This window comes from Capronia coronata, assembly GCF_000585585.1.
Source record: "Capronia coronata CBS 617.96 chromosome Unknown acBCG-supercont1.1, whole genome shotgun sequence".
Taxonomy (NCBI): domain Eukaryota; kingdom Fungi; phylum Ascomycota; class Eurotiomycetes; order Chaetothyriales; family Herpotrichiellaceae; genus Capronia; species Capronia coronata.
The window spans coordinates 3,608,212-3,634,085 of record NW_006912893.1 but is presented as its reverse complement, the minus strand read 5'-3'; the positions used below and the strand labels follow the sequence as shown (position 1 = coordinate 3,634,085).

Sequence of the window (25,874 nt, the reverse complement as noted above, 5' to 3'; positions counted from 1 at the left end):
ATTGATAAGACGACTTGCTTGGTCCTGCCTTTGATAAGGAGGCAAGTTGCTCGATCATGTCCCCATACTCCGACTCAGGCTCGGACTTGGGCGCTGACTCCGACGCCGGCATAAGGGCCGCTCTTCATCCAGTTTCCTACACCCGTTTTGCGCAACACGGGATGGCGGTCGATATGCTGCCATTGGTACTCCTGTATGCATATATGCACGTTGAGATGCAATGGCGGCATATTGCCGCAACTATCTGCACTGTGTAGTTGCGCCTGACGAATGCGGCAGGCATCTAACTGTTGATATTGGGAGAGTGAGCAGACCAGCAGAAAAGCATCGTCAAACCCTAACCGATATTAACCCAACCCTAACCCCAACCCTAACCCCCCCTCCCAGACAAGACCGACAAGACCTCCTCCAAACCCCTAGGGTGGGTGATCTGTCTCCATGGATCGCCGTATATGCTTCGTCGCCCTGAGTTGCTCTACAATTTGTATTGGTTGGCCGGTTGTGCTCTGTTTGCGCATTCACTCGTGGTTTGACGACCACACATAGACACATAGAATTAGGATTGCAGGAAGGATTGTCCATTCTAGTCCTGTCTGCCCGCAACGGCTCTGCTGACGGAGAATTTGCTGTCCCAAGTATCTGATCTCGTTGCTTAAATTGAGAGAATGGATCTGCCGCAAAGAAAGTTATCGCTTTGTTTTCCTTCGTTCATGTCCTCATACACAAAACTTGCTGCTCCGATGCTCAACCCAGCAAACGCTCTAGGCAGATTCCTGCACCCTCTCCGGAGCAGTTCGAACCATCGCAGCAGCAGCAGCAGAATCAACGCCTTGGACAACCAGCACTTTCTTTTGTGTCCTTGAAATGTCAGACTTTTGGTAGATGATGCCACCGACACCGCTGGCATATACGTCGTTCAAGCATAGTCACCTAGTAGGAGACGGACGGAAACAACGAGAAACTCGAATTGTAGTTAATTCGCAGGATCTTCCATTGGCCCGACTTGCTGGAGATCCAGGCTAGATCCCCAAAACGAGGCGGCTCTAGCTCACGGTCGTTTCCTCCGGTCGATTGTGTTGCTCAACTGGTTGTTTCGAATTCTGGAAAATGTATCCAGCCAGCTCGTCGCATGCCACAACGTGATATTTTCCGGTCTTGGCCACCTTGAGATAAGGGTTGGACGCCTTGCTGCAGATGATGCTGATGTCTTGAAGGGTTTCAATGGCCTGTTTATCCGCATCGTCAATGTCAACGGACATTTCAAGGTTGCAATCCTGCCATCAAGCATTAGTACTTAAAGCTCGGATATTAGTTGCTCGCTGGTACGTACGCATTTCCAAGTCAATCGTCGATGGGTCTTAGGCGGCTTCGGCCGGATCAGTTGGTTTATAAGATCCTCAAGCCGGTCGCCGCTCCCGGCCTCGGTTTCACCTGCAGGAGCAGACGATTGCCTAGTCTTCTGTAAGGGCGGAGGCGCAAGATTATAGCCTCGGCCAGGAGGAGTCGGAGGCGGTTGGGGTTGCACTTGGCTGGCCCTAGGTGATGGGGCGGGTGCCAAATTTGGTGCTGCCGCAGAGCTGGATGGAGAGGGCGCGATGGCTTGTCCAGCTGCCGAAGGTGCAGGAGCGGGCTGCAGCAGAGGCGCGGAGGGTGCACGAGGTGTGCCATTCGTGCTCGGAGGCAAAGCATTGCTCAGGCGACGCGGTTCTCGAGGACTGTCTAATTTCTGGTAATAGTCTCCCCTCTCAGACTCTGGTCGTCTAGAAGTCGCACTCAGTGACGGAGACTGTTCAAGGTCGCGTGAAACGCCATCAGAGCTTGGAGCATCTGCCATGAGAACGTCCCGATCTCCTCTCGTCAGATAGGGCCTCTCACCAGCGATGGGCGGTTGGTCAATGAGAACATGACGACCATTGCCGGCGTCTTTGATGATGCCTTCCTGTATGGCCCACAATGTCAAATCCTCGTCTTCTCGCTCTTCCTTTGCCTCGACTATGTCGCGCGAAAAGTGACCTCCGACATGCTCCATGCGTTCATTCCAACTGCCTTCACCTTCGAACACTCGGCCACAGAAGCCGCAAGTGCTTCGCTGAGGGGGTTTTCTTTTTTCTACCCAACAGCGGTTCCGGACATCTTCAAGGCTGTCCTCGAATGCTCTCCAATCCTTGGGATCGGCGTTGGTGGGGGCATATGGGGTGGTACCAGGCCCACCGTCAGGCTTGTGCATACGCCGATGGTGCTGAGTGAAGAGATCCTTACGGTTGAAGTCATTATAGACACGTTTGTGACCGGGGACGTTGGGGTTCAGGTCGGGGTTGCATGATCCAACATCACAACGATAGAAGCCCAGCTGCAGATGTTGAATGGAGACATGGCGCTTCCATTCGTTCTTGGAGCTCAAGGCGACGTCGCAACCATAGTGGGAGAACGAACAGATGAACTTTCGCTTGGCCGGTTCGGATCTCTTGGCTCCGGAGCCGGGGGACTTTCGAGCGCGAGGCTTCACCACTCGACCCGGATGAGTATCGGAACCAGAGATGGACTGCAGTGAATCTTTGCGGGGTCGTGGTTTGATGATGCGGTCTGATGGACTGCCTCTCAAAGATGTGGGGGTGCTGGTAGCGATTTTGATGTTGGGTTCAGCGGCCATGGTGGGCGGATAATCGTTGAGTGGCGCTTAGGCGTAATGCTGATGGGGGATGGGTGGCTGAGTTGAGCGGAGTTAGGCGTGGGCGAGGCCAGGCTGCACCCCGGGGGACAAGGCTTTCGAGCTCGAGTAGCCAAGGCTCTTCAGATGGGTTGCAACATCGTTTCCTTCGAAAGCGGCTGTCAACGCGGAGAGCTAGGTATTTGCTGATAATATGGCGTCTTTAATAGTGCGCAGTCGCCGGCAGTTCGCTGGTCGCCAGCTGTGCGACGACAAGGCTTCGCGTTGGATGCTGTGCGGGACCTTCTTCAAGAGGAAGGCAGTAAAAAGGATGACCCTTGATTTGGGGGTCGATCGAACGCAAGAAGGGAAAGAAAGAAGAATCGAAGTCGAAGAATCGAAGTCGACAGCCGGCGATAAATGCAAGAGATAGGCCTAGTGGATTGCGCGTGTGAAGGCTGTGTGTGTGGAGGCTGACCGAAGTGGAATAGCAAGAAAGGTGGCGATAAGAACGGTGAGGTTGGCGGCGAGCTTACGAGGGGTGAGGCTGGCTTGTTATTCGCGACCGTCTTGACGCGGAATTAATGTCAACCTTTTGGGAGAGGAAGAAGACGGGGAAGGAGAAGGAGAGAGAGAAGAAGAAGAAGAAGAAGAAGAAGAAGAAGAAGAAGAAGAAGAAGAGAAAAGAAGGGGGGTTGAGATGGGATGGAATGAGTTTTACAGAATGCGTGGTAGGTTTGGAGCAAGAGGGAAGTGAAGGAAGGGAACGAACGGTGGACAAGGCTTTTAGCCTGTAAGGCTGCGGAGGGGAAGAGCATCCTGCGCTTTTTCGAGTCCTACGTACTACTAGTACCACAGCTCCCAACCGAGAGGCTGCATCGGCGAGGCGCCGCCGGTCAAGGCTCTCAGGCTTTGCTAGAGCCTTCAGGCTTCAAGCATCGAGCCACTGGATCCCACTGGCTACCTACTGGCCACTGGCCGTCGAGAAACCTTGCTGTCCTCACTACCTTATCCACTGCCAGTTAAGTGGCATCGAACTTGCTTTTCTGTCTCTCGCACGTGTCCAGGGCCTCGCACTGCATTCAACATCTCAAGGTTGCAACCCAACATGCCTCAGCGCCCATCGCCTCGATCACATCAATCAGAATCCACAGCCACAGCCATCGACATCGTGCCTCCCCGACCTCCCACCTTCCGCAGGAATCCTTATCGGTCAGGAATTTGGACCACATGAGAAGAGTCAGGGTGCAGCGTGTGGCAAGGCCAGCCCGCATCGAGGCACGACTGCAATTGGCCAGCCATCTGCCGAGGCTGCACAAGGGGTGAGAAAGGCCGAGTCAACAGGGGGACCACAAGGCCCAAGGGGAGCCTTAGGGGCCCAAGAGAGAGGCTAAAATCCCGCGGGTGACTTTGACAGGACGAGGCTTGCAAGAGAAGGCCAGCTAATGGCATGCCACCGCCAGATTCAACGTTGCCCCCGAGTTGGCGAGGTGCGCACCAATCGCAGGCGCCACCCACGACCAATGTGGCCCTCCAGCCTGCCGTCGGTGGTATCAGCGCAGTCCGCCTTCAGCCCATCGGCACCTGCAGTCAATCCACTGGCATGATACGAGAAGCAGAGGAGAGACGGGAGAGGGAGGAGACAACAGGAATTTCGCCATCTACCCATCCAGCTGCGCCATCCACGATCAGCCTCACTTGGACATGGGAATCCTGCCTGATCATTCATACCAACTTGGAGCGTGCCACAGAACTCTCTGCACTGCGGTCCCTGAAGATCTACTAGCATGGCTTCTTTAAGCTTCCATCTGTCTTGGGGCACTAAATCTCATCCCAAAGATGCCTTTCTGACCCAGCCTGACACATTTCATTATTATCGTGGTCGGCCCCATTTCCGATTCGCACCAGCCTCGAAGCCTTATTGCGGCCCAACGAGGCATAACGGTCAAGGCTGATGCTGACTGGCTATTCGACCCAATTCAATCTCGACAAGTACACCGTCTGGAGGAGTACTCTGTAGTGTGCAAGACTTTTCTTATCGAGGTGAGGGAGCAACGATGGTATCAATGGTGGGACTCTCCCGTCTGATCCGGTTCTCTTCCCGCGCCCTCTTGTCGAGGACCTACCTGTATGATAACCACCCTCGAGATGGCCACAGCGGTTCTGCATGTGATCCGCACCGATGGCGGCTCACCGCATCTGCAGAGAACTGGGTTCTTTTTCTCCAACTGGAGATCCTGGTACCTGCGTGAGAGTGACAGTTGTTGTATCTCACTTGCGCAGTATTGTGACGACGTTACCTTACTCAGGTCCCTACAAGATACCTAACCTAATACTCCCAGCCTCTTTTCTGGCAATAGTGAAGTCCCTGAGGTCTAAGTATCATTCCACACATACCGGCGCCTGCCTACCTACCTAGACAGCCACCAGATTCGCGCATGGCATTACGACACGTTCCGCCTCTATTTGGTATCATACATAGGGACCTACCACAATCCTTATCATCTCCACCACACTCGGTCCAATGTCGTGGCAGAGTACAGAGTAACATGCCTCCATCATCACCAGATACAACCCTGCCACCCAACACGGGACTCCATCAACTGGCAACCTTGTCTCGCTGCAGCCTGGCGCATCACTCGATGTGTTCTACTAGCTGAGTACCTACCTACCTAAGATACTACAGAGTAATCCATTCCTCTTTCTCCCCTTCCGCCTTCCTGTACTAGCTTAGCCTTACCCCGCAGTGCAGTGTCTGACGGATGTCATGGAATTGACGCTTGAGATGGTTGATGATTCAAGTTGATGGTTGAGATGGAACGTTCAGAGTTTTCCATGGTGCCTCAATCATCCCTGATCATCCCTTGCACTGCACTGGCTTCACTTATTCATACATTACTAGGTACCTAAAGGTACCTAAGATTTCCCCATCATTATTGTCAGCTCCACCTCCCCCAACTGCCATTCAAAATCTGCAGGTGGCTATCGGATTTCCAGTTGATCACCAAAGTTTCTTGTAGGCGCCACACTCACTCTCTGTACTGTTGCCTAGCATCCCACAAAAATGAACGCCTTGTTCCCCCGGAGGAATAGTTCTACCTCCCCATGCGGTCGTCACCCAGGCTGTGCTTCAGCCTTCCACTCTGACCAACTTACCCGTCCACCTTCGTGCATCTCATGACACACGGTCTCCAGCTCGCCAGCTTTCGCCATTCGATCCGTTACGCTCGCTCTTGCCATTATCCTCTCTGCTGATGTCCCCCGGGAAGTCCATTGCTGCTTCAGATGCTCATGATTCGGTGGAACTGGGCTTGTTCGCTTGTTCGTCGAGCCCCAAGCCCCAAGCCCTGAGGGGATGGCTGACAGGCTGTACACTGTCTAGACGCGCACCCCTGCATTTATTTCCCCGGCAGGGCCATCATTAAGGACTTTCTGCCGCACAAAACAGACCGGCTACTCCAGAAGAAGCTATATTGCACCAGAAACACTAGCCTCGAGTGCCTGCGCAGCTCTCACAGCAATGTCTCCTGGGTAGGGCCGGGAACAACGCACATCCGCCTGTTGGTACCACCGTTGCAAGCATTGATGATGGTTAACCACTTCGACATGGGAATCTCCAAGCAGATCTTGAGTTCAGAAACTTGAAGGAGAATCCAAGATCTCCGAGGAGAAGGACTTGGCATCCCCCACGCTGCCATCACGCTTGAAGTTGGTGTCTTGCCCTTCCTGTATCTTTCTTTCTTCTACATCGTCCACCTCGATAAGCACCTCCTTGTCCTGGCCAACCCACTCTCCTCGGACTACACCTCCCAGGGCACTGAGACCGACTGCATGCAACCGATCATTCCCTTCCATGGATGGTTCGGTATTTTGCAGACTGCGCCGCCGTGGCTGGCCGCAGTTCGAGGTCTGATATGTAAGCCAAGACCAGGTAGACACACTTGAAGGATGGGCATCATGCGTTACGTGACTACGTACTTGAATGTGAGCGACGTGCCTCGGTATCTACGGGGGACTGGCCATGACGGTGAAAGATGAAGAAAAGGCACCTGGATGTTCTGGAGCGCGATGTGATCGGCCTGTGGAGGCGTCCTGGATATGGCTGGAACCTTTCTTACGCATGAGGCGCCTATTGTTTTGGACATTTCCGTTGCTCTCCGAACGCGTGAAGAAACATGATGTTTCTTGGTCTGTTGGTCCAGCTGTTGAGCTTATCACTCTGCCTCGCCAGAATCGCGGTCTGCATCGTCGGGGCGCCCCTGGTCTGACTGGGGATCCACGACATCAGTCATCTCTGCATCTTCAACCTCTTCAGCTGTCCTCTCCTTATCCTGGCCGCTCGACTCATTCGTAAGCTCTGGTACTGTGGACTGTGGCTCATCCTTGACCTGGATTTGGTCTCCAGCTTCGGTGCCAGGCTGTTCGTCGCCCTGGTCTTGCATGTCGCCTTTGGCATCCCCTTCATCCGTCTTCTCTTCTGCCTTCTCAGTATCATTTTTTCTCCCCTTATCCTCGTCTGTTTTTTCCTCGGTCTCATTATCACCTTCAATAAGCGGCTTCAGGTTCCCACCGTACTGGACCTTCTCACACAGCGTGAATCGCCGCTCACTTGACCGTAGCGCCCGCCACAGCTTACCAGCCTTGCGCTCCTCAATCTCCGCTTTCTCCTCCTCCGTCGCCGCAAAGTCCATGTCGAGCTCATCCGTTTCAATTGCACGGTAGTACTCTTCCAAGGTAGGGATCTTGTGTCGGGTCGATGGCTTTTTCAGCGCTTCCAACGGCTCAACCTTTGACAAGAAGGCAAGATCCGCCGCGCCCGGAGGGTTGGGCAGCGGAGCCTTGTGCGCATTCGTCAGCTTGGTCAGGGTCTCCTTCGCCTCGAGATAAGCTTGCGGAGAGACAGGGTCACGCGATATCGAAGGGCAATTTTCGGCTTTCCATCGGACCCAGTTCTTGTCTCGGGACAAGACTGTGTCAACCATCCGATAATAGAATTTGCCCTCGTTGCCGTTGCCCTGCTGCAGATAGCTCGCGATGGCGGCGCGGGTGGACTGGACCCATTTCGTGTCTTCATCAGACATGGTGTACGAATACAACACAGACTTATTCGTGAGTCCTTCGAACTTCGCCTTGGCAGTCGGGGTGAGGCTGAGGAGGAAGTCGATCATGATCAGGGCCTGGACCAAGATGTGACGCCGGAAGTCGATGTCGTGGACCTCCAGGTCAAAGAGGTCCCGGTTTGTCAGATACTTTGGGTTGAATGTCGATGCTGGGTGGGACACATTGTCCGTGTCGGTGTCGGTACGTTTTCGCTTGAGTCCGCGTCGCGCGTCGGAAGGAGTCGTGCTGGGTGCGGAAGTGTTGGACACGGATTTGAAGCATGAGAGCGTCAGAGCTAGGCCTTCTTTGAAGTTGGCCATATTGGGCAGTTCAAACAGCTTGGTCGGCGAGGAGAATAGAGACTGGAGAGACCAGAACTTTGGATATAGGGCGTCGAGGTCAGGTGGTGGTTGCGCTTGATCTTTGGCTTCCGATTTCATCGGTCTGGGAATGGACGTTCCTCTTACTGTCTTGGACGTGGTCTCTTGATCCTGTAACTGGCTGCCTGATGCTGGTGTCTGAGCTCCCGAAGTCGCTTGCGGTGTTCCTGCTCCTGTATCCAAATCCATCGGCTTGATCGCATCTTCAGATTTCTTGGGCGAAGGGTCAAACGCGGTGACATTCTCAACGTGGAACTCTCCTCGCAGGTTCACTGAGCTCTTATCGCCTAGCGGGAAACTCTGGAACAGGAAAATGAAGACGCGGCCGCAGAAGACCGTGTCTTCTGCGCGCGACAGGCGTCTCAATAACTCGTTGCAACATCTCAGTATCACCAAGCTCTTGTGCTTAAAATTCTTGGCCGTAATCTTCTCCCTCCGAGAATCGAGATAGTCAAACACTCTCCGGCACCCTTCAATCGTCTGACTATCAAGCAACTCTTCCACGAGCCAGAACCCCAAACCCGCCTCGCAGAGGTCGTTGTCCGACAGCACTGTTATGATGTCCAGCAGAACCCAGACCTGAGCAAACAATGGTTCGGAGATGTCGACGGTCGCCACTATGCGCACGAAAATCTCGCGAAACACGGTTTCCAGCGCAGCATTGTGCAGTTGAGGCAAGTCGGCGCCGACGCTTTGGCTTCGAATGGATCGGATTTCATTGAGAAGTTCGATGCAATCCGATTCGACGATGGGCGAGTCAACGTCGGTATCTTGCCTCGCGTCACTTAGACGGCGTATATGGCTTTCCACCAGAGGCTTGTACACCTTGACTGAGGGCACGTCGGTAGTGGACATCGTTCCAAAAGCGACGCTGGCGAAGGTTGCAGGGAGGGATGATGTCCGAACGCCAGCCGCATCGAAAAGGGAAGAGACGCGCTCGTAACAGGTTATTTCGATGTCATCGCATTATATCGGAAGGGACTAGGGGATTGAGTGTAGTAGGTTAAGGCCAAGTGCCCTCCGATGGCGTCGTTAATACAAGAAGAGTGCGTCAAGTCACCAGAAACCGCATGCGAGCTGCGCTGTGAAAGGTAAACTTGAAGACTGCTCACGGCTCATCCCCAATCGGGACGAGAGTGATGCCGCCCTGTGCTCACCCTTGACTCGCGCGAGGTTACAACTTACAATCACCTTGACACACGCTTCGCATTCCTTTAGGCTCGCACACGATGGCAAATTATGTAAGAACGGAGGAGGCAGAAGTGCAGGCAGAAGTGCAGGCAGAGACGTAAGTGTTTTTCTCAGTATCTTCTGTGATGGATGGCGATGTCTCGGTTAGGAACCCCTTTATCTACGACTGCATTGACCTGAATGACATTGTACTCTTCAACTGTTAGATATAAAGGCTGGCTGTAAGATATTTGTCTTATACGGAGCTGAACACATCTCATTCACTTTATATCCCGTTGGACCCTTGTAGCATGCCGCTGCACATCTCAGAATCTCGAGTCTTGCCAATCCACCTGGCCTTGAGTCCTTGACCATGTACAACAACAAACCTCAGTCTCCCTCGCTGCTCTCCAATCATGCGAGCTGAAGAGGATGTGCCTCGAAGTACTCTTCAAGAGTGGTGAGTCTGCCCCGGGCTTGTTGAGCAGCCCAAGCAACCAACTCCTTGGTATTTGGGCCATAGTAGCCGAACTCCTCTCCGTAGCCAAAACCTTCCACGAATATATCCGCAGCGAATGGTGGTAAGCTCTTCCTGAAGTCCTCGGCCGGAATCTGCTTGTAGACGACGGTCTTGCCCGTGGCCTTGGACATGGTGCCGACTATTTCCTCCAAGGTATATAGTCCGACGGCGGCACAGAAGGTTTCGCCTTCGTACTTGTCCGGCTCGGCAAGGATGGCGCCAATAAATTTGCCCGTGTCCCCGACGGCGTCGATCAAGGGCACTTGTGTCTTCGGAGAGGTGTGGCGGGTCATAACCCAGGTGCCATCAGGAGCCTGTCGCGGAGCCAAGAAGGTTTGGAGCTGAAAATTCTCCATGAACGATCCCAGGGAGACGAAGGCGCTTTTGATGGGAAGACCTCGAATATACTGCTCGGCGTTTGCCTTGGCGTCGAAGGGGGTCACATTGGTGTACTTGCCGCCCGAGATCTCTCGGACATTGGGCAAAGTGCTGAAGATAAAGTACTGAGCACCTTTCTCCAGCGCGACATCGGCAATCCTCTTGGCATTGTTATACTCGATTTCCAAGCGGTTGGGTTCGAAGGAAGGTGCGGTCATGGCGAAGACGGTGTGAGTCCCGGTCAGAGCCTTCTCCAGGGAAGCTCGGTCAGACACATCCCCCTGGACAACTTCAACCTTCTCTTTGAGTTGCTTGGCTTTCTCAGAGTTGACATCACGTGTGATGGCGCGGACCTTGTACTCTTGCGAGAGCTCCGGATCGTTGAGGACGTATTTAACCACTGATCCACCCTGTTGGCCGGTTGCGCCGAAAACGGCAAGGATTTTGGCCATGATGCTTCTGTCTTGTGATGCCTGGCTGCTCCAGATGGTTTGTTTCAAGTGTGATCATAGCCTTGAGGAAGCAGAAGTAGCCACGATTTAATATACCGGTCTGAGCGGCCAGATGAGAAGTCCGTCCCATGCTTCTCGGATAGTCTATTTCACCGATATGGAGCAGCTAGACCCTCAAATACCCCGAAGCCGTGCCATGACGGGACTGCGACCGTTGAGCCTATACGTAGGTGGTTCGCACATAAGCCGAGTCCCAATTTCGTCACGGACAATCGCGGACTACTCACGGACGAAATGTAAGCCAGTACATTCCGTGAAAAACAATCATCCATCGTAGGAATAGTGGTTGTGAGAGCCAGGATGCGGTGATAAGTTCCTAGGGGTCTGAAGCTGTGCTGCATAAGCTTGTGATCTCAGGTTGACGGCCAGACAAGATAGTAAGATACCTTACCATGAGGTCCAAGGTCTCGCTAGTGATTAGCTAGTTTCTGTTATCTTACCTGGCCAATGCCTGAGGACCCAACGGTCTTGCCTAGCCTTGTTGCCTTGGAACTTTGTCTTTAGATCAACTAGTAGGAAAGGTTTACTGAATCTCGCTTGATGATTAACCAGCCTGCGAGCTTGAATATTGAGAGTCTGGGTCAAGACGAGGCTGAGCCGAGTTGCATGTTACCGCGATATGGCGTCAAAGCGGCAAGGCAGGCAGGGAGATAGATAAGATACTACGCATATACCTAGTAGTAGTGTTGGACTTTAATCTGAGCGTTATTGAGAGACACTGGCATGTTATCTTTGCCCAAGCGGCATCCCTACGACACCTACCGTAGAAGGAAGACTGGAGTTTCATTGGTCTACCTACGGTAGACCGTGTTTAGGATAACGGGTGAGTATAGGGTACCTCTAAATGAGTAGGAGCGTGTGTCGTAAAAGCGGCGCTGCGGAGAAATTTTGATACTGCGGAGTTCAAGCGCGAGTCAGGCTGCTTTGGACTTTTGATACAGCAAATTTCCGACTTCTTTGTCACGCAGGACCTTGTCAAGAAAAGCGCGGCGGACTTGATAATGGATCTTCAATTACGTCCTGCTTTGGCGCCGGCCCAGGATGTTACGGCCAGCTCGCCCAACGCCGCCGGAACGCCTTGGGAAGAGCTGGCACACAAGTACTGGCTAGACACCACACCTACCAAAGTCAAGCCAGAGTTGATCAAGACTGCGATCTGGGACCCCTTGGAACAAGACTCTTTCGCTCTACGACCGCTTGCACTCTTGGAGAACCTACAGATCCTCGAGCGATTCCTCTGGCCTACCTTCTCAGCCGACGCGTCCAACCACCACGTCCTCCTCATCGCGATCTTCTTCAATGTCAAACAAAGGGCACATCTCCAAGATTGGACCCTATTCTCGAACCGACCCGAGGACTTCTCGCAGCTATTTCGACGAATTCTTTCTTCAAACCTCGACTCCTCGCTCTCCATATTCTGTCGGCTGTCACTCCTACATTTTGTCATTGGCGCGTTTCAGTCGCTGGAGGAGGAACACGTGCGCAAAGAATGCGCCCCTCTGGTCTCAATCTCAATATGGCACAATCTACACGACGAAACTACTAGAAACAGGCTGCTGGATGCAAACACTGGTAGGAAGAAGGCATGGCGAGCTGCGCAGAGACGATACGATGGCGCCGATCAAGAGGGCCAAAGCCGGATACGATTTGATCGAGCATGGCTGTATGCGATGCTGATTGATTTCTTGACACGGCTCAACGTGGAGAAGCTGAGCAATACGCAAGAGATGGTGTACTGTGAACGCTTCGTGGAGTTCCTGATCGATCTGATCAGTCAATTACCCACCAGACGATACACGAATCCTCTCTTACAAGACCTCAACATTCTAGCCATCATCCGGACATCCAAAATGTACGACAGAGAGGATGCGGTTATTTTGCGGGACTTGACAGATCTGTTCGAGCACTTTCAAGGGTTTCCTGTGGACGACCTAGGCAACAGTGAGTCTAATCCCGAGGGACTGCGCAAGACATATTACGAATCGCTGCAAAGGCTTCAACGAGTTGCCCTCCAGCATTTCGAGGACAAATTGAAGGTTCTTGCCTTGTCGAATTTCGGGGCAATTGACAAACGAAGCGACCTCGAGTCCCATTTCTCGACCCTGTCCGACTCGGAGTTACAGGACTTATGTACCCACCTCAATATTCGCACCACGTACCCACAGACCGCCGGAATTACTGCGAATCGAGCTGTCATGATGGAGAGTCTTTTATCCTTGTTTTCGAAACCACCGGATTTCAAGGAGACGATCGCAAAGCTTTCTGTCTTTCCCACGGCTGAATCGATCTACGATCCTAAATTGCTGAGGAATGAATCATACGACGGCTCGCGGCCGCTTGGAATCCCCAAGTTGAATCTTCAGTATTTGACTCTCGGCGATTTTATGTGGAGGTCCTTCCAGCTCTATCAAGCCGAAGCATTCTATGGGATTCGAAAGGATCTCGAAAGCATTGTCAAGCGAATGAAGCCGAAGTCGGGAAGGGAACGGGGCAGCACAGCATTTGAAGGGTTTTCTAAAATGGCTCTACCAATCTCTGAGCCCGCAATCATCGAGATCGGTCCAACCAGAGTTGGCCATCTCAAGCCCAGCTATGTGCGAGCGGAAGTGATACTCGATGTGAGCCGCCTTAATGATGGCATCAGACGGGAATGGGAAAGTCTAAGACCCCACGACGTTGTATTTCTGATGGCTGTGAAAGCAGCAGAAACTTCCACTTCCAAATTACTCACCAATGGCCATGCTCGGGAGCAGGAAGGTGAAGAATGCCTGTTCACTGCACTGAGAGCTGCGGAAGTTGTCCAAGTCCTGGATGATAATGGCCGACCCCTGAGAGATGTTCAGACGAATGGTCACACGTCAAGACCACGGAGGAGACGCCTTTTGCTTGATATGGACCCCACGTTCCATACCGCGGACAAGACCAAACTTCTGAACGGTTCAGACGTCAACGCAAGTTTCAATGTCATTGCTCGGAGACAAGGCCGCGAGAACAATTTCAAGCCAGTCCTGGAAACAATTCAAAAACTGGTGTCGTCCCAAACCACACTACCCTCTTGGCTTCAAGAAGTGTATTTGGGCTATGGTGATCCCCGAAGCGCTTTCTTCACCTCACTTCAGAACCGTATTGAATCTCTCGACTACCTCGACACCTTTCTTGATTGGCAGCATCTGTTGGACAGCTTCCCTGGCAAGACGGTGGAGCCTGCTTCTGAACAGAGTACGCCTCTCAACCCTCCGTTTGTCCTTCGGAGCGCCACCAATGCAAACGATGATCCTCCGGTGAATCCGAAAAAGCGACGGCGGGAACAAATGGAGCAAGATTCCTCTGTGATCACTGTTTCCACCTACAAACCTCCGAACACTGGACCATATCCTATGGACGCCAGGAAAACGAACTCTGTCCGCTTTACACCGAAGCAAGTGGAAGCCATAGTGTCTGGTACCCAGCCGGGTCTCACTGTTGTTGTGGGACCCCCTGGCACGGGAAAGACAGATGTGGCCACGCAGACGATCAACCTCCTGTACCATAACTTTCCATCCGAGCGTGTCTTATTGATTGCGCATAGCAACCAAGCACTGAATCAGTTGTTCCAGAAAATCATTGCCTTGGATATCGATCCACGACATCTACTCCGGCTGGGTCATGGAGAAGAAGAACTGGAAACTGAGGGGTCATACAGTAAATATGGCCGTGTAGAGTCATTCCTGGAAAACCGGCAGCTGTACCTTTCCGAGGTCAATCGACTTGCAGCATCCATCGGCGCCGAGGGAGCTCACGGAGGATCTTGCGAGACGGCAGAGTATTTCAACCAAGTCTTTGTGAAGCCGTCTTGGGCGCGATTCTGGGATGTTGCGAACGCCGACGATGCCACAGTTGAAGATATTCTGGCTGCTTTTCCTTTTTATAATTACTTCAGCAATGCCCCTATGCCGACGCTGTTCCCTGAAAATGTCTCCTTGGAAGAGGCTCATGATATCGCTTCTGGGTGTCAATACCATATCGACAAGATCTTCTCGGAGCTCGAATCCATTCGACCTTTCGAGATTCTGCGAAGCAATCGAGACCAAGCAAATCATCTGCTTGTGAAAGAGGCACGCATCATTGCCATGACGTCCACGCACGCAGCAATGAGAAGGACGGAGATTGCTGAACTAGGGTTTCACTACGACACATTGATCATGGAAGAAGCAGCACAGATCACCGAGGTTGAATCTTTCATCCCCTGTGCCATGCAGAACCCTGATGTGAGGTCGGGAGAGTTGCCCTTGAAGCGGATCGTCCTTGTGGGCGATCATTTACAAAACTCGCCCGTCATCCAAAATCTTGCTTTGCGTCAATATTCCAATTTCGAACAATCGCTCTTCCTCCGCTTGGTTCGGCTAGGTGTACCCACCGTCCACTTGGACCAACAAGGTCGCTGCCGTCCGTCGATCGCGGAACTCTTCAAATGGCGATACAACAATCTGGGCAATCTGGCGATTCTTGATCAGCAGGCCGAATTTACTCGCGCCAACGCGGGGTTCCGCTACGACTATCAATTCATCGATGTGCCCGACTACCAAGATCAAGGCGAGCGCGAGCCGACCCCTCATTTCATCCAGAACCTGGGCGAGGCGGAGTACGCCGTGGCGTTGTACCAATACATGCGGCTCCTAGGGTACCCTGCGCGCAGCATCTCCATTTTAGCCACGTACGCCGGCCAACGAGCGTTGATCCGAGACGTGCTTGACCATCGCTGCAAGAACAACAAGCTGTTCGGGCTGCCTCGCATCGTGACGACGGTGGATAAATACCAGGGCGAGCAGAACGATTACGTGATCGTGTCCATGACGCGGACCCGGTCCGTGGGGTATTTGCGAGACGTGCGCAGATTGACGGTCGCGCTCTCGCGCGCCAGGCTGGGGCTGTATATTCTCGGACGCCGGGAGTTGTTCGAGTCTTGTTTCGAGATGAAGCCCGCCATGGATCTGTTGTTGCAGAGACCAGATAAATTGGTCCTGACTACGGGCGAAATGTTCCCCACGGATCGCCCCGTAGATGCTGAGGATGTGGCTGGGACGGAAATGGAAGGCGTCGAACATCTGGGTCAGTATGTCTATGAGATGACCCAGGCCAAGGTCAAAGCTATGGGTGGCCAAGTCGCTGTTGCCGCTGGATCCCAGGCCCAGGCCGAGGAAGTGTATGCGGGTGGAGATGTCGAGGGCGAACTCGACGATGTTGCAGAAGAAGACCCTCTCCATGAGGTTGTATAGTTTTAGGTGGTTTGTAGACTGCAGCTGTGTGCATGCGATACCCGTTGATTCTGGTTTTTCATGAAAAGATTTCCATAATAGGGGTCTTGTCTGCCTACGCCTATCTATTTCTGTGTTCTATGGTCTGCGTCCATCAATTGAAAGATGAGACCGTTGATACCATGAACCATGGAGTAAGCGGAAGAGATCTCAATCCTATTCATTCAGCCCCTTTGTACAAGGATTGTTGGTTGGTCACAGACTGTCTCACAATATGTCTTACGTCTCCAGTATGGTACTGTACTAGAAGTGCGCCGAGGCTGCGCTGAGTCATCCATCCCCCTTTTTCTCAGCCTCACTTGATACTATTAGTATTAATCGGAGTCAGATGAATTTATCTACTATCTTACATTGTCCCATCTATCTCATCACTCACTCTACATCCTCACCTTCTCATCCTAGCGAGACCAGGGGAAGCATCTCCGTCTGACTTTGAATTTTGTGGTTTAGCGCATGATAACAAAAGCTAGATTCGGTGTCCCACCCCGGGCAACTGCACTGCACTGCACTTCATTGCCATTACACTCCAACCGGCCTGGACTTTGGAAACGTGGACTTTCTAACACCTGAACGCCAAAGTCCCCGACTCTTGTGGCGTCAGCCACGATGTGACTTGACTTGACTTGAGGACAGAATACCCTAGATGAGGTATTCATCGAGCCCATCTGAGTTCTCCGAGTCAATCACGAGATAGCACAGGCACGCATGGGTACTCCTGGCAGAAAGTGATGAAATGGGGAAACATACGGTAGAACAGTAGAACCAAAAAAGAGGTGGGTTTCCAGTTCTGGCTTTTCTCACAGCAGCTAACAAAGAATCAAAGATTGGTCACAGTGTATTGGACAACCCGTGCAAGAACGTTGTACGACACAAATACAGACACGAATTTCATCGCTATTAACCACTCCCTGAATGAGGTACAGTAGTTTGACCTGCTATGCGCAACGACACAAACACAAATCCCCACAAAAGGAGGAATTCAGTGTGCATGAGCATTTCGATGAACCACTGAGCGTGAAAACATCCAAGAGATGGAGGCAAACAAACGACAAACGCAATAGGGGTGAATATCATCCCCTTCACTTCAGTTACTAGACGCCTTTTTGTCCTTTGTCTGACGTTGTTTTACCTGGTATCAGATCTATCGAGCTTCCTCTTCTACGATATCAGATCCAGCCTACCGAAAACGGAGAACATAGTCAGGACCCCAGGAGGGCACTCGCTTCTGTCAAACCAGAAACCCGTCTATCGTTTCACTTCTTGTGGCACTCAGTTGTTCAATCTTCACGTGTCACTCAACTCTTCCTCTTCACCACCGCGCGTCTTCTCTTCTCGATCTCACGGACTGAATCGACCTTGACCGAAGGACAGACCTAGTCGGAACAACGTCCATCAACTCCCACAGAGACGAAATGCAGTCCCCGCTGTCTTATTCTAAATGTGACGAGAGTTAGTTCATTCAAGAGCCACGCCGACCATAGAGTACTTAGTAAAGTACCCAGTAAGGCGACCAGGCAACCACCACCAAGATGGGAGGGTCGGCATTTGCCCCAGAAAAGCTGTCCACACCACGCATGCCTCCCGACGTGTACAATTCCACCCTTGCACGCGTGGAAGCACTACTGAGACCGCATTTCAAACACGTCGGCCACGCCATCGAGGCGCCCGCCAAGACTTCCTATGGCGATATCGACGTCCTGGTTGCGGAGCCAGTTTCGGCGATGGAATCTGTGACAGGAGACTTTCTGGCAGAGGTGCTGGGCGCAGAGAAATGGAAACGCACGGGTGGGAGTAGCACGTTCAATCTTGCTTTGAGGTGGCCGCGGCCGCACGAGTTGGACTCTGAGAGAGTTGACCACGATGCGGTCCAGATGGTCGTGGGGTCTGGTGCCACGGTCACTCACAGGAGTGAACTTGGAGTCAAGGTCGAAGCAGCAAGAACAACTTCGATTGAACCCAACACCGCAAGCGAAGACAACATTCTGCACATGGAAGGAAATAGCAAATCAGTCTACGGCTCACATAACCAGACGGCAGACCCGAACTGCGACACTCTCACGACTACCACCGCAAAAAGCGACAAATACGTCCAAATCGACATCACGGTATGTCCGACGGCATCGTATCTCAGATGGCACCTGTTCTTCCAGGCCCACGGCGACCTGTGGAACATTCTGGGCAGCATCATCCGTCGACACGGATTGACTTGTACGTCCAAGGGCCTTTGTCTGCGTATCGCTGAAGTCGAAGCACACAACAAAGAACATTCGCGTGTCAAGATGACGGACGACCCCAGCACGGTATTGGAGTACTTGGGGCTGGATGTTGAGCGGTTCTGGAACCCGTTTGCGAGCTGGGACGAGATGATGGCGTACGCGGCTTCATGTCGGTTCCATTATCCTGGACGGTGGAAGGAGAAGGAGAAGGAGAAGGAGAAGGAGAAGGGGAAGGAGACGAATGAGAAAGAGAAAGAGAAACAGAATCAAAGCAACACTCCCACTGAGATCGAGACGGAAGAGAAGACAAAGCTGGCTGGATCGCAACACAAGGCCCCCACGACCAACGCGACGGCCGAGAAGGGTCTATATCTCAAAGCCAACGATCGACAGAGAGCAGCCAAGAGACCCGTGTTCGGATACTGGATCAGCGAATACCTGCCCAAACATCGCGACGATCCGTCCAGCAAGGACGCGCATTTGTCGAGAGACCAAGTCGTGGACGACGTGAAGAGGTATTTCGGGCCTGAGTTCGCGCGTACGTTCGACGACCGCAGAAACAAGTGGGTGAGACAGATCGGCGTGGATCAGTTGTGGGCGGATATCAGGAGTCTGCCGGTCGAGGGCGTCGAGATCGGGTATGTCATTAAAGGCATGAAGCGAGAGATTGCGTGCTGCGTCGAGGACAATCCCGGCCTCGATGACTCGGCGGATGTGCGGATAGCATTTCTCCAGGGACGGTTTCAGGATGTCTTGAGCTGGGCGAAGACGAATTGTAGAGAGGTCGGGGAGAGGCAGAAGATGCTGGATAGGGTGAAGAGCCGTGCGCATCTGATTGAGAAGCGGAAGCAGGATGAAGAGAAGGCGAAGGAGGAGGGGAAAGAAGTCAACGATCAGAATTCGAGTCAGAGTGGGCCGGATGGCTCGAAGAAGCAGTGACCATATCAGCCAGGCCTTCCAGGTTTCTTTCTTGCGTTCATGGACGGGAGTGATACACAAGCACGGCGCAACCAGGTCAATGGGATGCCGAACCTCCACAGACGCGTTGACCAGTCTGAGAAGAGGGAAATAGATTATGAAATAGTGATTCATGATCATTTGTCTGAAAGCATCTACCGCAGAGTAGTGTTGTTCAGCAATCAGTATTGATTCACGCGGGTTGCCCATAACCCGAGGACTTGTTATGAGTTCCTTCGCCAGCCCAAACGCCTTTCGTGCATGCATGGTATCATGTCCAACAAGCCAACCTGTCCCACGCCCGTTCCTGTCTTAGGAAGATGAGAATCGTACAAATGGTATCTTTTGAGGGTGTTTTTCGAACCCAGACCACCCAGGATGTCATGGACCATCATGCATCATGATGATGCCCTGCCGCATCCTACCTAGGTAATCAGGCAGATAGCATGAGGCAGGCCTTTGGGTATGGATCAACTGTTCGTTGTGGCCATATCACTTCCCTCCATACTTTGGAGGACTTCAGCTGTACCCGTAGACAACCAATTATGACTGGGTAGTAAAGTCAACCTCGCCAGGCAACAGACCACCATCAGCGGCCTTTTCGCAAGTACAGCTACCGGCAGTGCGTTTGCCGCAGGCGCAAGTCGATCCGGCAGGGGCAGTGTTCTCGGTCGAGGCGCGGTCGCAGGTACATTCGCCGGCAGGACGGGCTCCTAGAAGAGAGAGATGGTCAGCATATATGTATGAGACAGAATTGATCTAAGGGAAGAACCAAAGTCTCATTCAGGCGTATAGTCAAATCAAAAAAAGTAAGGGACCAAACATACTGCATGAACATCTGGCACCCTGGACGGTGTTCTCGCTGGACGACTTGTCGCAGGTGCAGTGCATGGCGGACTGCTTGCCACAGGAGCAGGTGGCTTTCTGGGCGCAGACGCAGGCGTCAGAGGCGCGACCGCAGCAGGTTGTTGGTTTGACCATTTTCAAGGTATGGGTTTGAGAAGGTCTGAGAGGGTTGTTGTAGAGATGGAAGAATGGTTGGAGAGACCGAGATAAGATAAAGACGATGGACTCGCTTCTTGTGGTATGTATCTGGTAGGAGACTGTTGTTGCAGGTGGTTTGATTGTATGGGTGTAGTATGAAGAGGCGACCTGTCTCTATCTGACAATTCGTGAATAGAAGAAAATGTGTCACTGTTCTGTTCTGCTCAGTTGCTGTTCTTTGAATTCGATGGCATGGCCACCAGTTTATATGGACTGCGATATTTCCCCTCATGACTTGACGTCGAGACTGGGCTGACAATCAGCTAAACGGCGATTGGTCGGCATCGCCTGGCAGAATCAATCAACCAATCATACTTCTCGTATTGACAATTGTATTTACTCAGTACAACTCGATTACCATCTGCTTACCATTATTCTCTCCCCAGCCACAATCAGAAGACACCAGAGGAAGCAGTGGTATGACACGCCACCGGTTCCCCATCAGCACCATTATTTGTCTGGACATTGACTGGTCTGCGAGTGCATCAACCGAGTCTCCGTCAGTGTCAGGCACATTTCTGCATGAGATCTGTCGCCTTATGGCTTGTCCATTGTTCGCACTCCTTGCTTGGCATAAGGTGATATTCATTTAGGAACGATCAACTGCCTATCATGAAGGATGTGGTTATATGTTATGTAGGTAAAGAGTGAGGCAGAAGAGAATTAGGATCATTGATCTATGAATGTTATGCGCTGTCGCTCATCACCTCTTCCCTCCCGTAAACGCCAGCCGCTCATAGGTATATACACATCCAGGCCTCACTTCGCGTCCTTACTATGGATTCAATGGTCCTTGTCCATGTACGTTTTCGGACCCATGGACCTCAGCATATTCCCAGACAGTGGCTTCCCACACTCCGGGCAACAATCGCTCAGCTTCGGTCGGCCACTGAGAACATCCACGGTATCCTTCATTGACATCCAGAACTCGTCCTTAGGTCTCCGGTCCACCCAGTCAGTCCCTTGGGCCTCCAGCCCGGTCTCTCCACCCATAGGAGTGAAGACGACTTCGGAGCCTTGAATGCCAATCACGGAGACGGACAAGGGATCGTTGGCAATGTCTGCTCGGGACTTGCCGCCATACCTGTCCTCAATGTGTTGTATACACTTGATTGCCATCCGGAGGGCTCTGATTCGATCCATAGGCGAAGGTTTGCCCCCCTGTTGATAATGACCAGGGACCGCCGATCGAGATTCAAATCGTCCCTTGGCTTCTTCCTTGATCATATCGGCAATTACTTGAGTGGTGTAGGTACTACTGGCGCGTTCGTTTCGAAGAATGATTTTCCCGGCTCGGGACGCTCCTTGGTCATTCTGGAAGTTCTCTCGCAAGAAATCTATGTCTCGAGCAATCATGTGAATGTTGATGCCTTCTTCCGGAATGTACACGGCCAGCGCGCCCACCGAAAGACCTGCCATCGTGGCCAGGTAGCCCGACCGACCACCTTGTGTTTCGATGACAAACACCCGTCTTCTCGATGAAGAGGCCGATTGTCTAATGGCGTCGCAGAAGTTGATCAAAGTGTTCAGGCAGGTGTCACTGCCCAGCGAATATTCAGTGCCCGGGACATTGTTCGAGACGGTGGCAGGCAAGACGACCAGGGGGATCTGGAACACCGGATATTGTTCCCGTTCCTTTCGAAGTTCACTTGCCGCGGTGAAAGCTTCAAACCCGCCTATCAAAAACAAGGCGTCGAACTTGTAAAGTTCGAAACATTCCGCCGTCTTTTTCATGTCGGCGCTGGGAAGACCACGATTGGTCCCAATTTCCGAACCACCCTCATTTACCAGATGGTCGACGTCGATCCATTTGATCTCCTGCACCGACCCAACGGGCTTGTCGGCGTGATGGCGTTGCAACCCAGGGAATCCGTTGTGGATGGCGATTGGGGTGTGACCTCTGCTCAAGCAATAGGCCACTGCAGCTCGAGTGGCCGGGTTCATACCACCTGCAGGAGCTCCAACATGGACGATGGCAATACGCAGTCTCTTTTCCTCCGGCAGAAGCATTTCGGGGCGATCGGTGGATGTGGTGATCCTGTAGCTGCTATAGTACTCCTTGAATTCGACATCCCGCAGTTGCATGGCTTTGTCAAAGTCTTTGGCTTGAATGGCCGCCGTCACGGACTTCGTCAATGCCACCGTCTCCATCAGGTCGGATCTCTCAATCTTGTTTTCCCGAATCGTGATGACCGGAGTCGGGGTCTCCGGGGTGGCGTCGAGCACTGCGTTGACAGCCTCGACACCCTGAAGCGTCGACAGCCATCGATCATAGAAGCAGGCCTGTCCTCCTCGTTGTATGTGCCCCAGAATCGTGACCCGGGTGTCCAATTTGAGTTTCTTGTTTAAGAGCTCCTTGACTTGATAGGCAGTGATTTTGTTCAACTCGACATCATGGGCGCCTTCTGCAATGATGACGATGGACCTTCTCTTGCCTCGAGACCTATGTTTGGAGATGATACCGCACATCTCATCCTCCCAACCAGTACTTGGGGGTCTTTCTGGGATGAAGACATAGTCGGCACCGGTGGCTATGGCGGCCATGAGGGCCAACCAACCACAGTGTCGACCCATGACCTCAATGACGAAGCCTCTCTGATGTGAAGAGGCGGTATCGAAGACATCGTCGACGGCGGAGCATATACGTTCGAGGGAGGAGTAGCACCCGATGGTGGCGTCGGTACCAGACATGTCGTTGTCGATAGAGCCCACGAGGCCGACGATGTTGAGGTGCTTGAATGGTTCGATTTCCTCTGGCGTCAGCTCTTTCGTGTCGACAAGTTCTCTGATCAGACTCGGCCACTCGGCTCGGAATCTGTCTGCACCAGTCAAACTGCCATCACCACCACAGATAATCAGAGCATCGATGCCCCTCTTGATCATGTTCTTGGCCGCCTTCAATCTCCCCCATCTTTCCATGAAAGCCATACATCTGGCGGTGCCAATGAGAGTTCCACCGCGAGACAGGTATCCTCGAACATCATCCCACTTCATCTCTTTGATCAGATCTCCACCTTGCACCAAACCCTCGTAACCTTCGTAGACTGCGTACGCCTCGCAGCCCCGATAGATGGCCATGCGTACGACCGCTCGCACAGCTCCATTCATGCCAGGAGCGTCCCCTCCACTGGTCATGACACCAATCCTTCGTTTCCGGGCCGGCTGCCCCGCCTCCTTTTCGGCCATTTTGTGGGATATCCGGGGGAATTGGGAGACGTCGGCGGTAGGACCAAGCTAGGTAGAGGGTGTTCCTCGTCGTTATATGTAGGTCATGCGGGCAGGGCAGGCTGCGGATCGGATGAGCAGAAGAAAAAAAAGGACACGTGGACGTCGGAAGAGGATGGAAGAGAACGATCCTGGAGTGTGTAACGGCGACAAAAGCAATCAAGCGCGGAGTAAGAAGAAAATAATATGCTGGGGATAAAGTGGGCGGGATGTTAGTTACTACTGCGGTACACAGGTGAAGATCAAGTAAAGTGTATGGAGCACTTCATCCCCACGATAGGTGACAGGCACAACTTTGGGTGAGGTACCAGTAGAACCCTCAGCTTCAGTACCGCAGGAGAGCTCTACAAATCTGCTGTCTGCAGTAACTTCCTTATGTCATAGTAACAGCAAGATGTGGGGGGAGCTTAGGTCGTGATTGGCAGTAGCAGCTAGCGCCCAGGCTTAACGAGGGAGGCTAAAGAGCTGGTCGTAGGCATCTAAGGCGGCGCTGGTTTAACGAACGACCATCTCCTTGTTACCCCCGTGCTATCTATTAGGCGAGGTAGATACGAACTTAGGTGCTTTCAAGTTATAATTCAGAGGTATCTAGGTACCTACTAACCTACCTATAATTCTTATGCGAGTCACGTGCAGACCTCGGATGATACCGACTTCCGTAGCAAGACTTTCGATTCCTATTGTTGTCACATTCCACTCGAGCCTTGCATGGCCAGCATCTAATGTGGTCTTATCCTAACTATCTCGCTTCTGCCTTCGCCCACCAAGATCTTATGTTCCCAACCCAGGACGACTACGTGATTATGGAGTAGCAATTGCAGATATCGCTTTTTCTTGGTGGCCGTCCGACACCAGGATGACCAACCCTTGAGACCCTTTTCCCTTTCCCACAAATCTAGCCAGGAGATACCTGTATCCACCCGTTCGCTGTTCTTGTACCACCAGGGTCGCCAATTTCAAATTCAAAATCAATTCCACAATCATGGCGGACAAGACATCTTCTACCGGCCCCAGCAGGCCGAAGAGCAAATCGTCTAAGAAGAGAGAACCGTTCTACGCCGTGTCTCCTCAATGGAGGGACGTCACGCCTATCCCTCTGCTTGACGGACCGCCAGGGCAGAAAGATCCTGGTCCCGCTCTGGCCACCATCGCCTATGCACCACGGTACAGCGAAGCCATGTCGTATTTGCGAGCCGTGATGGCGGTGAACGAGTTCAGCCGTCGCGCGCTCGAATTGACGGAAGACATCATCAGCATGAATCCGGCGCATTACACGGTGTGGCTGTACCGCGCGAAGATCCTACAAGCCTTGTGGGCAGCCGAGGGCACCCAGACGGAGGAAGGGGTCCTGGCAGAGCTGGAGTGGTTGGAGGGAATCAGTGAGCGGAATCTCAAGAACTATCAAATATGGTAAGGGGGATCCAGAGGTCCTTACGATACTCTCTTTCCTTACTAACTTCTCTGGATCCAGGCATCATCGACAACTGCTAGTATCACTTCTTTCCAAACTACCAAGCACAGAAACCGAATTCCTCGCCCACATCCTCTCCTTCGACTCCAAGAACTACCACGTCTGGACGTACCGACAGTGGCTATGCCGCCGGTTCCCAGACCCCTTACTCACCACAGACATGGAACTACGCGCAGTAGACGCGCTGATCAATGAAGACGTGCGCAACAATTCGGCCTGGAACCATCGCTATTTCGTATCGTTCGGCGCCGACGAGCTCCAAGCCATCGAATCCCAGGGCGGCAACCGCAAAGAGATCTTGAGTCAGGGCAGGCTGGTGGTCGACGAAGACGTCGTCGAGCGCGAGATCAATTACGCCAAAGACCATATCGCTTGGGCCCCGCAGAACCCGAGTCCCTGGAACTACTTGAAGGGGGTGCTCCGGCGGGCGGCTATCCCACTGACGGACATGCAGGTCTTCTGCGAGGGCTTTGTCGGTGGCAAGCATGCCGATCTCATGAGCGACTCTGTGCGGAGCAGTCATGCCGTGGACTGGCTTGCAGAGATCTATCGCTTGGACGGCAATCTCGAGAAGAGTAAATCGTGTCTGGACGCCCTAGGCAAGAAGTGGGATCCGATTCGACGCAAATACTGGGAGTTTCGGGCCAAGCAGCTCGATGAGGACCTGGGAAATGAAGCATAAGAACACGTTACAACCAAAGGGATCATCCGATGCGACCGTCGATATGAAGCATTTGAAGAAGGAAAGAAAAGAGATCCCGTGAACGAAGATCCAACCAGGCCATTGAGTCTTCTCGCGTTTGCGCTCCCCGGGATGATGGATGTGTTTGGAAGCTCATACATTGTTTGATCGATGAGATCACTGTCAGAGCACTCCATACTACTCATACCCCCGGTCGACGAGGCTGAAGAGAGCTCAGCTGATGGACCGAACTGAAACAACAGCGCTCTACGCAAATA

The 25,874-nt window shown here is 52.6% G+C and overlaps 8 protein-coding genes across 8 annotated transcripts; 3 read left to right on the top strand and 5 right to left on the bottom strand.

Annotated features, from left to right (window-relative positions):
• Positions 1–1,043: 1,043 nt before the first annotated feature.
• On the bottom strand, positions 1,044–2,650 carry A1O1_01285 (uncharacterized protein; the record flags this gene model as incomplete). Its single annotated transcript, XM_007722198.1, has 2 exons — positions 1,044–1,274; positions 1,331–2,650. The coding sequence occupies 2 exons, from the start codon at positions 2,648–2,650 to the stop codon at positions 1,044–1,046; spliced, it is 1,551 nt and encodes a 516-aa protein (XP_007720388.1).
• A 4,211-nt stretch (positions 2,651–6,861) lies between these two features.
• A1O1_01284 (uncharacterized protein) lies at positions 6,862–8,982 on the bottom strand (the record flags this gene model as incomplete). The annotated part of the gene is made up of 1 exon (XM_007722197.1): positions 6,862–8,982. The coding sequence occupies one exon, from the start codon at positions 8,980–8,982 to the stop codon at positions 6,862–6,864; it is 2,121 nt and encodes a 706-aa protein (XP_007720387.1).
• A 729-nt stretch (positions 8,983–9,711) lies between these two features.
• Positions 9,712–10,647, bottom strand: A1O1_01283 (uncharacterized protein; the record flags this gene model as incomplete). Its single annotated transcript, XM_007722196.1, has 1 exon — positions 9,712–10,647. The coding sequence occupies one exon, from the start codon at positions 10,645–10,647 to the stop codon at positions 9,712–9,714; it is 936 nt and encodes a 311-aa protein (XP_007720386.1).
• Positions 10,648–11,708: 1,061 nt separating this feature from the next.
• Positions 11,709–15,962, top strand: A1O1_01282 (uncharacterized protein; the record flags this gene model as incomplete). Its single annotated transcript, XM_007722195.1, has 1 exon — positions 11,709–15,962. The coding sequence occupies one exon, from the start codon at positions 11,709–11,711 to the stop codon at positions 15,960–15,962; it is 4,254 nt and encodes a 1,417-aa protein (XP_007720385.1).
• Positions 15,963–17,530: 1,568 nt separating this feature from the next.
• A1O1_01281 (uncharacterized protein) lies at positions 17,531–19,156 on the top strand (the record flags this gene model as incomplete). The annotated part of the gene is made up of 1 exon (XM_007722194.1): positions 17,531–19,156. The coding sequence occupies one exon, from the start codon at positions 17,531–17,533 to the stop codon at positions 19,154–19,156; it is 1,626 nt and encodes a 541-aa protein (XP_007720384.1).
• Positions 19,157–19,717: 561 nt separating this feature from the next.
• Positions 19,718–20,155, bottom strand: A1O1_01280 (uncharacterized protein; the record flags this gene model as incomplete). Its single annotated transcript, XM_007722193.1, has 2 exons — positions 19,718–19,887; positions 20,002–20,155. The coding sequence occupies 2 exons, from the start codon at positions 20,153–20,155 to the stop codon at positions 19,718–19,720; spliced, it is 324 nt and encodes a 107-aa protein (XP_007720383.1).
• An 846-nt stretch (positions 20,156–21,001) lies between these two features.
• Positions 21,002–23,404, bottom strand: A1O1_01279 (6-phosphofructokinase; the record flags this gene model as incomplete). The annotated part of the gene is made up of 1 exon (XM_007722192.1): positions 21,002–23,404. The coding sequence occupies one exon, from the start codon at positions 23,402–23,404 to the stop codon at positions 21,002–21,004; it is 2,403 nt and encodes an 800-aa protein (XP_007720382.1).
• Positions 23,405–24,425: 1,021 nt separating this feature from the next.
• A1O1_01278 (uncharacterized protein) lies at positions 24,426–25,596 on the top strand (the record flags this gene model as incomplete). Its single annotated transcript, XM_007722191.1, has 2 exons — positions 24,426–24,853; positions 24,915–25,596. The coding sequence occupies 2 exons, from the start codon at positions 24,426–24,428 to the stop codon at positions 25,594–25,596; spliced, it is 1,110 nt and encodes a 369-aa protein (XP_007720381.1).
• Between the last annotated feature and the right edge of the window lie 278 nt (positions 25,597–25,874).